Source organism: Geotrypetes seraphini, chromosome 15 (assembly GCF_902459505.1).
Source record: "Geotrypetes seraphini chromosome 15, aGeoSer1.1, whole genome shotgun sequence".
Classification (NCBI taxonomy): Eukaryota; Metazoa; Chordata; class Amphibia; order Gymnophiona; family Dermophiidae; genus Geotrypetes; species Geotrypetes seraphini.
The window spans coordinates 24,072,574-24,086,702 of NC_047098.1; the positions used below are offsets into that span (position 1 = coordinate 24,072,574).

A 14,129-nucleotide genomic window follows, 5' to 3' on the forward strand; every position below is an offset into this window, starting at 1 on the left:
GACACTGAGAAAAGTGACTCTGAGATTATTTTTAGAAAAACAGCCTTTAGTTTAAAAAAAAAAACGCCACTTATCTGAAGGCGGTAGTAGCCTGAAGAAATGCCGGGGCCCCCGTTTTTTTGAAACTAAAGGCTGTTTTTCTAAAAATAATCTCAGAGTCACTTTTCTCAGTGTCATGGATTAGTGCGCTGAAATTGATAAAAAGATAGAACACATATAGGAGATATTTTTAATAGTGAGCCTTAAGAGGGGTTGTTGGTTTAAAAAAAGCCATGAAAAACAAAATAATAAAAATTTCAAAAAATCTTAAAAAAATGTTTTATAAAAAAGTTTGTTTGTTGTTGAGTTTCAATAAATAAGTTTAAAAGGTTTTTGGCCAATGATTGGAGCAAGGAGCTGAGAAGCTACGCTGATTCATTCAGTCTATGACTGTGCGTAGGCTCCATCTCTGAGGCCTTTTCCTGGATTAGTTTGCAGAGTCTTTGCACTTTTCCTATTGAGTGGAGTTAGTCATTTAAATTTGGTATTGCATTTAAAGACCACTCGGGATAATATATATAGGTTACATTATTTTATCATAGCCCATTTTCCATGGGATTCTTAATCCAGTCCTTGGCACAAACTCAGCCAATCAGATTTTCAGGATATGAATGTGATAGTGCATGCAAATCTATCTCTGTTACATGCATCTCTCTAATGCATATTCATTGTGGATATCCTGAAAATCTGGCTGGCTAGGTATGACCCAAGGACTGGGTTGAAAATCACTGGTGTAAATGTCTTATAAAATCACCCCTTAAATGATATTAGAGTGTACGGACATCTATTAAGGAAACAATGAATTTTTAGGAATGGAAAATCAAGAAAACAGTTTCCTTCCCACATCTCCAAATAAGTTTTTGGTCTAAGGCTAAGACTTCTCTACAGAACCCTGCTGTGAACCCCAATACCCGACCCCGCTGAGCAATGAGTCAGGTTCCCATCCCCTGGTGTTGCTGCCTCTCAAGTGCTCCTAGAGGGCCCTAGGAGCAGAAACCCAGTCCCGAAATTGGGACCCACGTCGTCTGCATGGCAGGATGCAGCACTTGCCACTTGAGGCAACAGGCCAGCCTTCAAAAGTTTCAAAACTACGGGACACGCTAAGTAGGAAATTGAAAACAAATCGGAGAACATTTTTTTTTTTTTCCACTTAATTCATAAGATCTGGAAACTGGGTGCCAGGGATGTGGTAAAAGCAGCCAGCATAGCTGGGTTAAAAAAAAAAAAAAGATTTAGACAAATCCCTGGACAAAATCCACAGACTGCTATTAAGGTAAATCTGGGGAAAAGCTACTTGGTAACCTTTTTTGGGGGTTCTGCCAGGTACATGCAACCTTAATCGACCACTGGTGAAAATAGGATGCTGGGCTAGGATCATTGCTCTTATGTCATGTATTTTTAAAATATTCAGAACTTATTCAAGTGGGATTCTTTTTTTTTTTTTCTTCTTCACCCCCGCCCCCCCTCCCCCCATCTCGCCTCCTGCTCTTCCCGGTTTCTCGGTTTGCTTCTTTTTTCATTCCTTGCAACCCCTACCCCATCTCACTTTCTTGTCACACACCAGTGAGCCTGTGGGAGATTACAGGGCACAGAGCTGTCTCTCACTATGTGTTCAATAAAGATCCCAGGACTAAGCCAGCATCATTTTTACTGAAACTTGAACAAGTCAGGCTTTTGAATGCGGCAACAGTGGGGCACTAGTCCCAGTCACCTCTTCCACTTTCCCTTCTGTCTCCCCACGTAGACAGTTTTTATATGCGCTACTTTGGAAAACTGTTGGGGAAGCATTTTTATAAATCTTATAATGAACAAAAGTCATTTATTTCAAGTGTCTACATTCCGCAAATCCAGCACAATGCTGTCCTATGTGGGTTACAGTAAAATAACACAAATACTTGGGAGTTTTTGCCCGAGCGAGGAACAGCATGCCAGAGCGCCATACATTCTAATCAACAGCAGAGATGCAAGCAGTGCCCACAGCTCCCATCACTCTCCTGCAACCTGGCAGGAGCCCAGACAGAGGAAATACAGGATTCCTGGTGTGTTCAGCAAAACCAACCTGAAGTGAGACACATAATCGGTGCAATAAAACCAGAGGAGACCATTAAAACATTCCACAATGGCAGCATATCGGAGTTACACTTGTTCACTTTTAGGAGAGTAAACCTTGCTCTGAAGTAGAAATACAAGGATGCAATGGTCCATCTCTGACCAATGAAGTGCAGCAAATATCAGCAAGTCAGTGACAATACAAAGGCACCCTGAAAACGATCATAACAAAGAAAACTTTGCATGCAGCCAACAATACCCAGGAAAGAGGCATCAGAGAGCTGATTAATACTTAGGTTACTAGAAGGAGCCTTAAAAAGGTTTTTTTTTTCATAACTGAAGCAGGAGTTGGCAGCCATACAAAGTGCTGGACGAAGGCAATAACAGAACAGCACTCTCTCTGCTCAGCCTTTAATCCCTGCAAGAACAAACAAAAAACTTCCATGTGCATGGGGATATTTGCTCCCCCAGACGCCTGCAAGCCGAAAGCAAAGAGAAGCTGGAGAGCGTGTGACCGAGCCACTCACCTGCTGTCCCAAAGCCCAACGTCGGCAACTGCTCCTCCTTGGTTCCCCTCGGCTTTGGCTCTGGCTCTCTGGCATAACGAGCTGCTGACTTGATGCAAGTTGGAGATAATAGTGGAGAGATCGCTGTCACGACTGCAAAGAGAGCAGAAACCAAATTAGAAAAGCCACTGATCACCAAATCTAGAAGCGCATGCCATTGGGATACACTTCTTGCTTTCTTATCAGGCTCAGCTGTCACTTTTGCATTGCTCAGGGTCTTTTCCCAGAGCATCTCTCAGCTCCAGGGTGACGAGTGGGCCACAATATCCGGGGATCCCTATGCAACACCCCCATGAATAGAAGCACCCGCTTGAACTTCACCTGTGCAGCTATAGCAGAGGGAAGACTGAAACACAAGTTTGTGTACACATTATATACGCCATTCTCATAAAACTGTGCATATATACAGTATATATCTGTATATAAAGTAGAGACATGATTTACACTGCTTTAAGAACGATGTACACAATCATGAAAATACAAATTATTTTCCCTGTAAATGATGAGCTCCAGGACTAGTTTCCATTATCACACTATCTCTAGGGAGGACCCTGTGCTGTACAATAATTAGCTCCCCCATCTTCCTCAAGAGCATGTCAGCCTCCTCCTCACGGGACAGAGGGCAGCAACAGATCTGCATCCCACGACGGAAACCGGAATCTTCTCGTGAGCGCAACTCACGTGAAGAAAAAGAGCAGCTTAGAACCCGGAACGGGTCTGAGCCTGGAACCAGCACCTTCCCATCATCTGCAGGAACAGCAGGCAAGTGGCCTGCTTTAAATATCTGCCACCCCCATCAGCAGCCACAGAGCTGCCTGAACACTGATAAAAGAGCCGAGCCAGCAGCTAATCTGCTATCCAGCTCAACATAATCGGATAAGTGTGAGTCAGTCTTTACACAGATCAGCTTTCAAGACAACCTGGCTACAGAGTTTCATCACAAGATGTAAAAGGCTTTACTCCAAATTAACCCCCCCCCTTCCCCACCCTGCCTCCTCCTCCTCCTCCACCCCTCCCCAAGCCACGCCTGCTCCCTGACCTCTTCTGGAAAGGAAGTTTAACAAGGAAGGGTCATGGTATGAGCCTCTAGAGAGGTAGAACTCAGGAGTAACCTATGGAAACAATACAATAGAGGGTGGTCGATGCATGGACCCCCCCCCCCCTAAAAGGAAGTGGTGAAGGCCAGACAGTAACCAATTCAAGAAAGCCTGGGATAAGCCTCAGGATGCTGAGCTCTGACGACCAGTGATCCAGTGAGCTCTGTGGTATTGCACCAGAAGGGCAAAATAAGAACATTATCTGTTCTGCTCCACTCATTATCTCCCAAGCTGTTCCCCAAATTCTCCAGCACCCCCATCTCTCTTCCTGCCCTCAAGCTGAAGTACAATGCCTGAATTAACCCAGGTTCAGGGACCCTTACGTAAGCAAGGGATAATCCCTTGGGCCAAGCCGCAGGAAAGAGAGGCGTATTTCCCCTGCATCCAGGCGCTCTTGCGTATTAAGATGCATTATGCAAATTATGTATTATTCAGTATTTAAGTACTTTCTAGGATTAATTTGGAGTGATGATTAGTTCTTTTTAATCAGGCAAACTAAACAATAGATGTCAGTTCCAAAAGACAAATGTAGATAAAGACATGATCACCCTGTGTGTTTGTCATAATTAGTCTGTAAGCTCTTGCAAGCAGGGACCGTCTCTTGTATGTGTAATGTACAGCACAGCGTGCGTCTGGTAGTGCTATAAAAATAATAAATAGTACAAGATCACTTTGGGGTGGGAAAGAGGCTATAGGCATAGGAAAGAAACATGTACAATGAGAAAAGTGTGTCGTGGTGGGCAGCTGTGGAGGCATCGCGCAGAGGGATCAAGACCTTAGTAAGAGGAGCTTCCCGCATTCAACGTGTGCAGGCAGACACTGGCCCAGGCTCCGAATGTGGGAAATGTGTGTCACTGAAAGAGAAGATCCCTGTCTGGAAATACTGACCCTGGCTCTAATGCTGGAAATAGTAGGTCAGTGCGAGAGAAGATCCCTGCCTCCAGAGTGCGCAGACACATTACAGCCAGCAACGAAGCTTCCTGCAAATACATTGGGGGCAATTCTATAACTTGGCACCAAGATTTAGATGCCCCAATATGGTGCCCTTAGCACCAATTTTATAATGGCCCTTAGTTGCACCTAAGCCATGTATGCTGCTGCGTAAGAGGAAGGGGCCAACCAAATTTTAGTCACAGTTTTGACATTTAAACCATCTCAAAATCTGAATTCAGAAACGGTATTTTCAGCTGAAGCCATAATTCCACCCCCCCCCCCCTCCATCCTACTAACAAAAAATCATGACTATTTTCTGCTGCACCCCCCCCCCCCCCCAATGAAAGCCACTGTCCTCCCATCATGTACAGGCCTACCTTAGAGGCCTCATTGGGGCTCTAGAAACGTAGCCCCAGTCACTCCTGCCCATGCCAGTTCCACAGTCAAAACGGCTGCTGTGACTTCTGTGGCAGTCTTGCGACACTGCTGCGGGAGGTTACAACAGCCATTTTGAGATTGGAACCAACATGGGTAGGAGTGACTGGAGATGACTCCTGCCCATGACAATACATAAGAACATAACATAAGAATCGCCGCTGCTGGGTCAGACCAGTGGTCTATCGTGCCCAGCAGTCTGCTCCCGCAGCGGCCCCTAGGTCAAAGGCCAGTGCCCCGAGACCAGCCCTACCTGCGTACGTTCCGGTTCAGCAGGAACTTGTCTAACTTTATCTTGAATCCCTGGAGGGTGTTTTCCCCTATAATAGCCTCCAGAAGAGCGTTCCAGTTTCCACCACTCTCTGGGTAAAGAAGAACTGACCTCAAAATGACTACTATGGGAAGCCCCGGCATGGGCAGGAGTAACTGGGAATCTCGCCTGCTCTGATGAGGCCACTAGACTACTAGGGCTTCAAAGGTAGGCCAGAGAGGGCCGACAGGTGGTGGGAGGATGGCAGCTATCAGTGAGTGGGGGTAGCTTTTTCTGTTCAAGGGGCCAGGGGACTGTGCTGTTTGCTTTTTTTTTTTTGGGGGGGGGGAAGGGCATGGTGCATGTTTTTGCTTTCGGTTTCACCTGCAGACTCAGTCTTGGCTGAAACTGTAAACCCCGGTTTCAGTCACCCTCTAAAGTTGGTCTGCCTAAGTGTGCCCTACAATGCACTCAAGTATTCTTCTATAAGTTATGCAAGTTTCTTGGCGAGAAACCCAAGACCCCATGTGTATGCGCCTCTTAACCCTTTCAGGACCAAGGGACATATTTGTCCCATAACTTTAAAAAACTATAAATTTTGATTGGGATAGTCTACAGTTCTAAATTTGATATGTACGGATTCCATATGATACTGCCTTTATGTAAACAAACTGGTTCCGACATTCATTCATTAGCGTCGTTGCCAGATTGACGAGAAGATTCACTTGCCACACTGTCCATAAGCCAGAAGTTTGATTTTTTTAAATAAAAATGATATTTCACACAAAAAAAATCAATTTTTTGGCATCTGCAAGCCCTTTTTACCATAAAAATGTCGTCAAAACCACAAAAATTGGCCTACGATCCTTATGGTCCTGAAAGGGTTAAAGCTGCACGCAAAGCAAAGCAAAGCAATACCACCTGGCATTTACACATATAACTGCCGATTCCTGCTGCCTCTGACCTGCATAAGTGCCACTCTTCTGTAAACTACATGCGCCCCCGACAATAATAGGCGCCAAGTTATAAAATGAAGAGGACTATTTTGGGTTCTAATCCCGGCCATGGTTATCGGTGATTAAGAAGCTCCCTGAGTGCAGACACATTATCAGAGACTGAGAAGCTCCCTTGCCTCCGAGGTGGGCAGACACATTCTCTTGGATTCTAATCCCGGGTGTGCAGATACACTGCCCAGGGCTCTAATGCCCTTCTGGGAAGCACATGCCTAATTATCCTAATGAGCTTCCTGCCCTCCACCTCCTCTGAAGTGTTAAGAACATGGTCTCTCTGGACCCTGCTAATTAGCAAAGTCAGTAACTAGAAACCGCAAGTTTATTTATTTATTTGTTAAAATCCTGTTATCATCTGTCTTTCTAATTAAAATCCTTAGCTGCCCCGAAGAGACTGTCCATGTCTCCCAAAATCTCTGGTCCTGCAAAAATAAAAAAAGCAAATAAACCTATTGCAGGATTTATGGTATCATTGTACATGCCACTGTAGATATGGTTCATAGACAACCCCGCGAAAGACAAAGGCGCGCGCCGACAACTGAGCGCAAGACGGAGGCACGCGCCGAAGAAAATTACAGTTTTTAGGGGCTCCGACGGGGGGTTTTGTTGGGGAGCCCCCCCAGTTTACTTAATAGAGATCGTGCCGGCGTTGTGGGGGGTTGTAACCCTCCACATTTTACTGTAAACTTAACTTTTTCCCTAAAAACAGGGAAAAAGTGAAGTTTTCAGTAAAATGTGGGGGGTTACAACCCCCCAAACCCCCCACAATGCCCCCACAATACGGCGCCTCCCCCCCCCCGTCGGAGCCCTAAAAACAGTAATTTTCTGTGGCGCGCGCCTCCACACTGCACTCAATTGTCTGCGCACGCCTTTGTCCCGGCGCACTTTTGACCTGACACCGTAGATCACTGGATCATGCCCTTCTTCCCTCCCCCCCCCCACAAGGTGTATCATGGTAGACTGACTCAGTGTATTGCCTGTAGCTCCCTACAGATATATACTCACATTCAGTGTACTATTTGAACCTCCCTTCCTGCTGGCCCAGGTTCTCTCATGGGTGCCGCTGAGGTTCATTACTCATTCTCAGCTCAGGTAATTTTGGAGAGTGAGGGGGGGGGGGTAGGTAAACTCTCAGCCTTCAGCCACTTACTTCTACAGAAATTAGTCCTGTGTAGTCAGACAACACAACCCTCGTCCTAAAATGCTGCTACAAAAAGGAGTTTGTGCGTGTACCGGTGGGGTCCAAAAAGTTAAAAGAACATCAGAATAACGCTAAGGAAGCTGATGTCTCTGGCACATTGAAACACCACTTCCAGCTCTATTTATCACCTTCACCTGTGAATATGGGCACACTTGAACTTGACCAGGGCCGGCTGTTAGAATGTACAACCTGGATAGTTACACGAGGCACAGTGCACAAGAGGGCATTCGCGTACCAGCACCCCCTACGCCTCGCACCATGTGGGCAGGAAAGGAAGGGGGAGAGGGAGCTGGGAAATGGTGTTGGTAGAAGCCCCAAGGTTACCATATGGCTCCAGAAAAAGGAGGACGGATTGAGACATCCGGGTTTATACCTCCACTGAAAGCAATGGAAGTAAAACCCGAATGTCTCAATCTGTTTTCCTTTTTCTGGAGTCATATGGAAACCCTAGAGGGGATGGTAACAGATTGAAGATATAGTCCAGCCTGGTCTGCCCAATAAGGTGGTTAGATCTTGCTAAGCTATTCTTTTATATCTTTTGAAGTGAGGTGCTGGAGCCAGAGTCTTACTGAAGAGACACTGTGTCAAATATGTCATGGCCAAAAAGGGAATGGGGTGCTAATTTACCTTTTCACACAGGCTGCCAGTTGGCCTACAGCCAACCATGGAGTAAATTACCCTGAGTAACTCGCATGATGTAATGCCACAAGGCTGCAAATCCAGGGCCCAGTTTTCCATTAGTCAAGAGTATGCACAATCTTTTTTGCGGGCACTATGTGCTTTTAAAGTGGCAGATTCAAGAGGAGAGATAAGAGCCCCGGGGAAGGAGAAACAACCCACTGATTGCTTTGCATCTACGGTAATATGGATCCCCTTCCTCCTGCTTGTTAGAATGCAGTCTAGTTCTGCCCGATTCAGAGAAACATTCGATTTGGCCTATTGAATCAATTTTTCGATTTGATTTTCCTGCCCAACCAGTCATGGGTTGTTGGTTTTTTTTCTAACGTCCTGGTAGGTTTATTTTGTAGCCTCTTCACCCACCCCACTTCCCTTTGACCTCTTCAACTCCGTGCTGTGGTGTAAACAAAATAAACAAACAAACAAAAAAACTTTTCTTCTCTCTGTTAGGTCCCAGCTCTCGCTCGCTTTCTAACACCAGCTCTGGCAGGATACACATTTCAATTATGGCATATTGTAATCACAAATTAGAAAATAAAATTATTTTTTCTACCTTTTGTTGTCTGGTCATTTTATTATTCAAATCATGTTGGTCCCAGGCTCTGGTTTCTGTTTGTCTTCTGTTAACTCACTCACCAGGGTCTCCTACCCATTTGACATTTTCTTCTTTCTCTGTGCTCACCATTCATCTTCCATCTCTGTACCTTCCCTTCCACTGCCATATCCAATATTTCTATTTCTTTCCCACTGTCTACCATCTCTCTCTTTCGCTGCCTTGTGTCCTGAGTCTCTATTCCTCTCCATGGAGCATCTCTCCCTTCCTCCCCCTCCATTATCATGTGCAACCTTTCTTTCTCTCTCCCCATGCCCTCCACTCTATGTTCAACATTTCTCCCACTCTCTTCTCCCTCCCATCCACCATATGCAGGATTTCTCCCTCTCACCCCTTTCTACTTCTTTGTTGCATCTCTCCCTTCCTCTCCTCCACCCCATGTCCAGCAATTCTTCCTCTCTCCTCTCCCCCCATTGCAGCAGCTTTCCATCCCTACATCCCATTCCCCTGGGCAGCAGCTTTCCATCCCTCCCTCCCATCCCCCTGATTAAAAGCTTCCGACCAACACACACCCACACCCTCTCCCCCATGAGATCTAACATATCTTCGGGCCTCCCAAAGCAGCAGCAGCAGTGATGGAGGTGGTAGGCCACCAGAGGCGGCACTGTGAACAGGCTGTTTGCAGCTTGCCCCGCCACGTCATCAGCAACATCATTAATGATGTGGCAGAGGGAAGGCCCCAGCGGGGCAGGCCGCACCACCCTGTTCAGAACACTGCTTCTGCCGGATGGTCACCACCGCTGCTGCTTTAGGAGGCCCGGAGGTATGTCATGTCTCAGGGGGGTGTTGGTCATTGAATCAGCGAGTCCGATTTTTTAAGAACGACGAATTGATTCACCAAAGTGAATCGGTGAATCGATGCAAATCAAGCAGCACTAGGATGCACAAAAGAGTTCTTTAGCTTCCAAAATATACCAGTATAACTTCAATTTCATCACATCAGATCTTGCATTCTGTTTCCCCCCCTACACATGGCAAAATTGCAGCTGGGAATACCTATGACTTACAAAACATACTATTAGTAACACACAAATTAGTTCTTTTGACTATGGAAAGGGATGTCCGGCACTGTCCACTCCACTAACCTGTACAAGAGGGCATCAGACCCAGCAACGCCTCTTGAAAACACCTGTTGCTTTCATTCTTACAAAAGAGATCTATGCGTACAGCCAGAGAGGAGGAAAGAGATTCAAGAGAAAGAGCTGACAGCAGAAATACTGACTGACTATTCTGATGAGCTCTCATAATTGACACAATTTTTAATCAATTAATCCAGTACTATCCGAGCAGATCCAATCTCCTTAGGGCAAGTAAGGACATCCCCTGTGACCAATTAAAATGCTGGGATGGACAGACAGCAAGGGAGAGAGGAAGGGTGAACGAGTGGGGAGAAGGCAAAGAAAGCTTAACAAATAATAAATATCCCAAGTGGTTTACTAACTCTCCACCTCCTATTGACTACACTCAGCACTTGCAGGGATTATTATTAAATCTCCCAGATCAATGCAGTTACCATAAAATCACTCTAACTCTCTTCCAATCCCCAAGAAAATTCAATATGCAAAACTGGTGACCAGCAATCATATCCAAAGGAGGTGACAAAGCAGCCCTGAGTTCCAGCTTTCAGCCCAGTGCCACAGGGAGACATGCCCATTCTTGACTTCTGAACTTCTACCCCAGTGCACTGTGGGATTTGTGGTCTTGTTTCTTCCTGCAATACAAATCTCAATATGTATCCACCAACTTCAGAAGGATTGGTAGTCATGGATCCTTGTGGCCCAGGCCACTGTCACCGGATGATGGTAAGCTTTGGGGAGAAAGCCATCAGGACACAGCAGATACCTGCAGCACAGGTCCAATCCCCCATACCCTCTACATCTTAGACTGGGAATTCCTAACCCCCACTCACAAATTCGCTCCGTTTTAACACACTTGATATTTGGAGGGCATTTTATAAATCCACCCATTCCACATCTGGACCCTGGACCAGAATCTTCCAGGTGTCTAGCAGCATCAGGCTTATCAAGACACAGCAAACTGATCTAGCATGTCCCTTTAGAAAGTGGTCAGCAAGCAGCAGCTCCAGAGAGCATGGTAATGAACCATGGTGAAAAAATGAGTGACAGAGAAGTAGGAGTGTGTGGCGCAGTGGTTAAAGCTACAGCCTCAGCGCGCTGAGGTTGTGGGTTCAAACCCACGCAGCTTCTTGTGACCCTGGTAAGTCTCTTAATCCCCTCCCCCATTGCCCCAGGTACACTGGATAGATTGTGAGCCCACCAGGACAGACAAGGAAAAATGCTTGAGTACCTGAATAAATTCATGTAAACTGTTCTGAGTTCCCTTGGGAGAACGGTATAGAAAAGTGAATAAATATATCAAGTTGGTCACAGTGCATGCACGTGCAATCACATGTACATGTCTGTATGCATGCCCAAGTAGATGAACAGAAGTATCAGTCAAGTGTGAGGCTCACTTCTTTTCTGAAATATCACTGCTTCAGAGGCCCTTGGTGACAAAGCCACTGTGCTCTCTACAAAAGCTTGACTGAGGCAGGCGGCTCTGGGCTTTCTTGCAAAGTCCTTGATTAAACCAGCCTTGAGCTGCTCCTCCCCCTCCTTTGCCCTTGTCTGTCTGCTGCAGGCAGGGTCATCATCACCTCTGTTGGTCAGGAAAGGTCACAGTGTGCGTCAGCACAGCAGGTAACTCCAGGGGCCCTGAGTCAGCAGCTGAGAAGGACTGGAAAGATCTGTGGGCTCAGGGACTTCAAAGGAAAGTTTATCAGTGCCCAGCAACAAGCTTAAGCTGCTTAAACAGCTCAGAGCTCTCCAACGGCAGTATCTTACCACCACCCAAATCTCCTTGGTACAGGAAAACAAGGATATGGAAGAGGTAAGGTTGCCAACAGGATCCAGATTCACCTGATGGAGTTGATCCAGTTCTGGTTTTACCCCAGTGCATGCAGGGATTTTTTTTTTGTCTTGCTTTTCTTAGAGAATGCAATGGGGAAATCAAAACTATAACTCCCTGCAAGCACTGGGGTAAACCCAAGACTGGATCAATCTCTTTGGGCAAGTCTGGATACAGGGCTACATGCATAAAGAACGGTTGTTAAGACTGGGAAGGTCGCTGTTGGCCATTTTTTTGGCCAATTTCCACACAGCGATCCATGCTCAAAGGCTTCCCATGCAAATGAGTTGAATTGGATGTCTGCCCTAATCCCACCCCACCAGTCATTGGAAAACCGACTCAACACATGCGCAGAGAATCCTAAACAGCTGAGCTGCAGGGGAAGCCCCATTTATTTTTATAATGGGCACAGATGTTGTGCATGTATTACACTTGCACATCTGTCCCCATGCGAGCCTCCCCCGACATCAAAATAGAAGCAGGAGGATGCCCACTCCCTCCTGCGGCTGTGAAATGCCCCATCCCTCACCAGCCAAACTGTCTCCCCCCCTCCCCCATGCATTTCAATAAAAATTGGCAGAAGGGATGCCTATTCCCTCCTGCAGCTGCCATGAACCCTCCCCCCTGTGCCAAAATTGCACTGAAAAAAATTTAAACCTTAGAACTGAGTTGGAAACAAGATTTGCAGATTTTAAATCTTTGAAAGCCAAGTTCTCTTTGTTTTCTTCAATTTTCTCAATAAATATAGAATCAGTACCTAAACATATGCAAATGGAAGTACCGTATTTTCATTCATATACCGCGCACCCGTGTAAAACGCGCACACGGGTATAGCGCGCGGGAAACTGTAATTTATGTAAAGAAATTTTTTTATACCGCGCACACCCGTATACCGCGCATGCCACCCCGACTCTCCCATCACCGCCCGACTCTCCTTTCGCCCGCCCCAACTCTCCTCTGGCCACCTCGACTCTCCTTTCGCCCGCCCCGACTCTCCTCTCCCCCTTGAAGTCCTGTCCCCACCCTGAAAGCCTGATGCCCCCCCCCCCGACGTCCGATTCACCCTGCAGGACCGCTCGCACCCCCCCCCAACGTCCGATTCACCCCGCAGGACCGCCCGCACCCCCCCCCCCGACGTCCGATTCCCCCCCCCCGCAGGACCGCTCACACCCCCACCCCGAAGGATCACTCGCACCCCCACAGCCTCTCCACCTCCCCCCATCATCATGGAGAAGCTCCTACCATTCTCCTGCTGCTTCCTCTGCCGGCGGTCCTGAGCCTTCTGTGAGCCCTGCTCTGAAATGCTTCCTCTTCCGGCGGTCCCAGCCCTTCTGTGAGCCCTGCGTCTGAGCTGCTTCCTTTTCTGGCGGTCCCGCCCTTTCTCTGACGTCAGAGAAAGGGCGGGACCGCCGGAAGAGGAAGCAGCGCAGACGCAGGGCTCACAGAAGGGCCGGGATCACCGGAAGAGGAAGCATTTCAGAGCAGGGCTCACAGAAGGCCCGGGACCGCCGGCAGAGGAAGCAGCAGGAGAACGGTAGGAGCTTCTCCATGATGGGGGGGTGGGGAGGCTGTGGGGGTGCGAGCAGTCCTGCGGGGGGGGGTGAATTGGACATCGGGGGGGGTGCGAGCGGTCCTGCGGGGTGAATCGGACGTCGGGGGGGGGAACTATGTAAAAAATACCTTGTAAAACGCGCTCACGCATATAACGCGCAAGGTTATGCACGGTTTGTAAAAATCGTGTATAACGCACGCGTTATATGCGTGAAAATAGGGTAATTGAGATCCAGCGCAATTCAGATTTGAAGACAAAATATACTGAAGTTAGCTTGCTTGAATTTTACAAATATTTGCCAACCAGGTTTGAAAATATTCGAAAATTCGCAAATGAAATTATTTCCATGGTTGGAAGTACTTATCGGTGCAAGCAGTTATTTACGAAATAAGTCTCCTATCAGCTCCAGAATTAGCAACATTCACCTTGAGTCAGTTTCAAAAATAATCACTGCGGACAAGATTTCCCCCGAAATAGGAAAAATAGTAGCAGAGAAGAGATGCCAATTTTCAGGAAGAAAACATTAATTTTATCATTGCTCTTGTTCTTTTTTTTATACTGTACTTTTTGAAATAAACCTAAGTTTCTATGAAAAATTACGTGTTTGCTTTTTTGCGGCCCACATAAACTTAAACCTTGTTTTTTGGCCCTCGTCAGCCTTTGAGTTTGACATGCTTGCTGCAGAAGATCCCACAGCTCCCAGAGAAGCACAGCTGGGAGATCAGGAGGGATGGGATCGGATTTGGTATTGCACAACACAATGCAGAGGATCTGTATTGTTCTCACAGCGACTGTTCTT

The 14,129-nt window shown here is 46.8% G+C and overlaps 1 protein-coding gene across 1 annotated transcript in view; it reads right to left on the reverse strand.

The window, feature by feature from the left end:
• Positions 1-14,129, reverse strand: part of SAMD11 (sterile alpha motif domain containing 11) — a 183,533-nt gene that overhangs the window by 87,207 nt on the left and 82,197 nt on the right. The window contains 2 exon segments of the mRNA XM_033921680.1: positions 2,645-2,704; positions 2,707-2,747. Of these exon segments, the coding sequence (XP_033777571.1) occupies positions 2,645-2,704; positions 2,707-2,747 (101 nt within the window).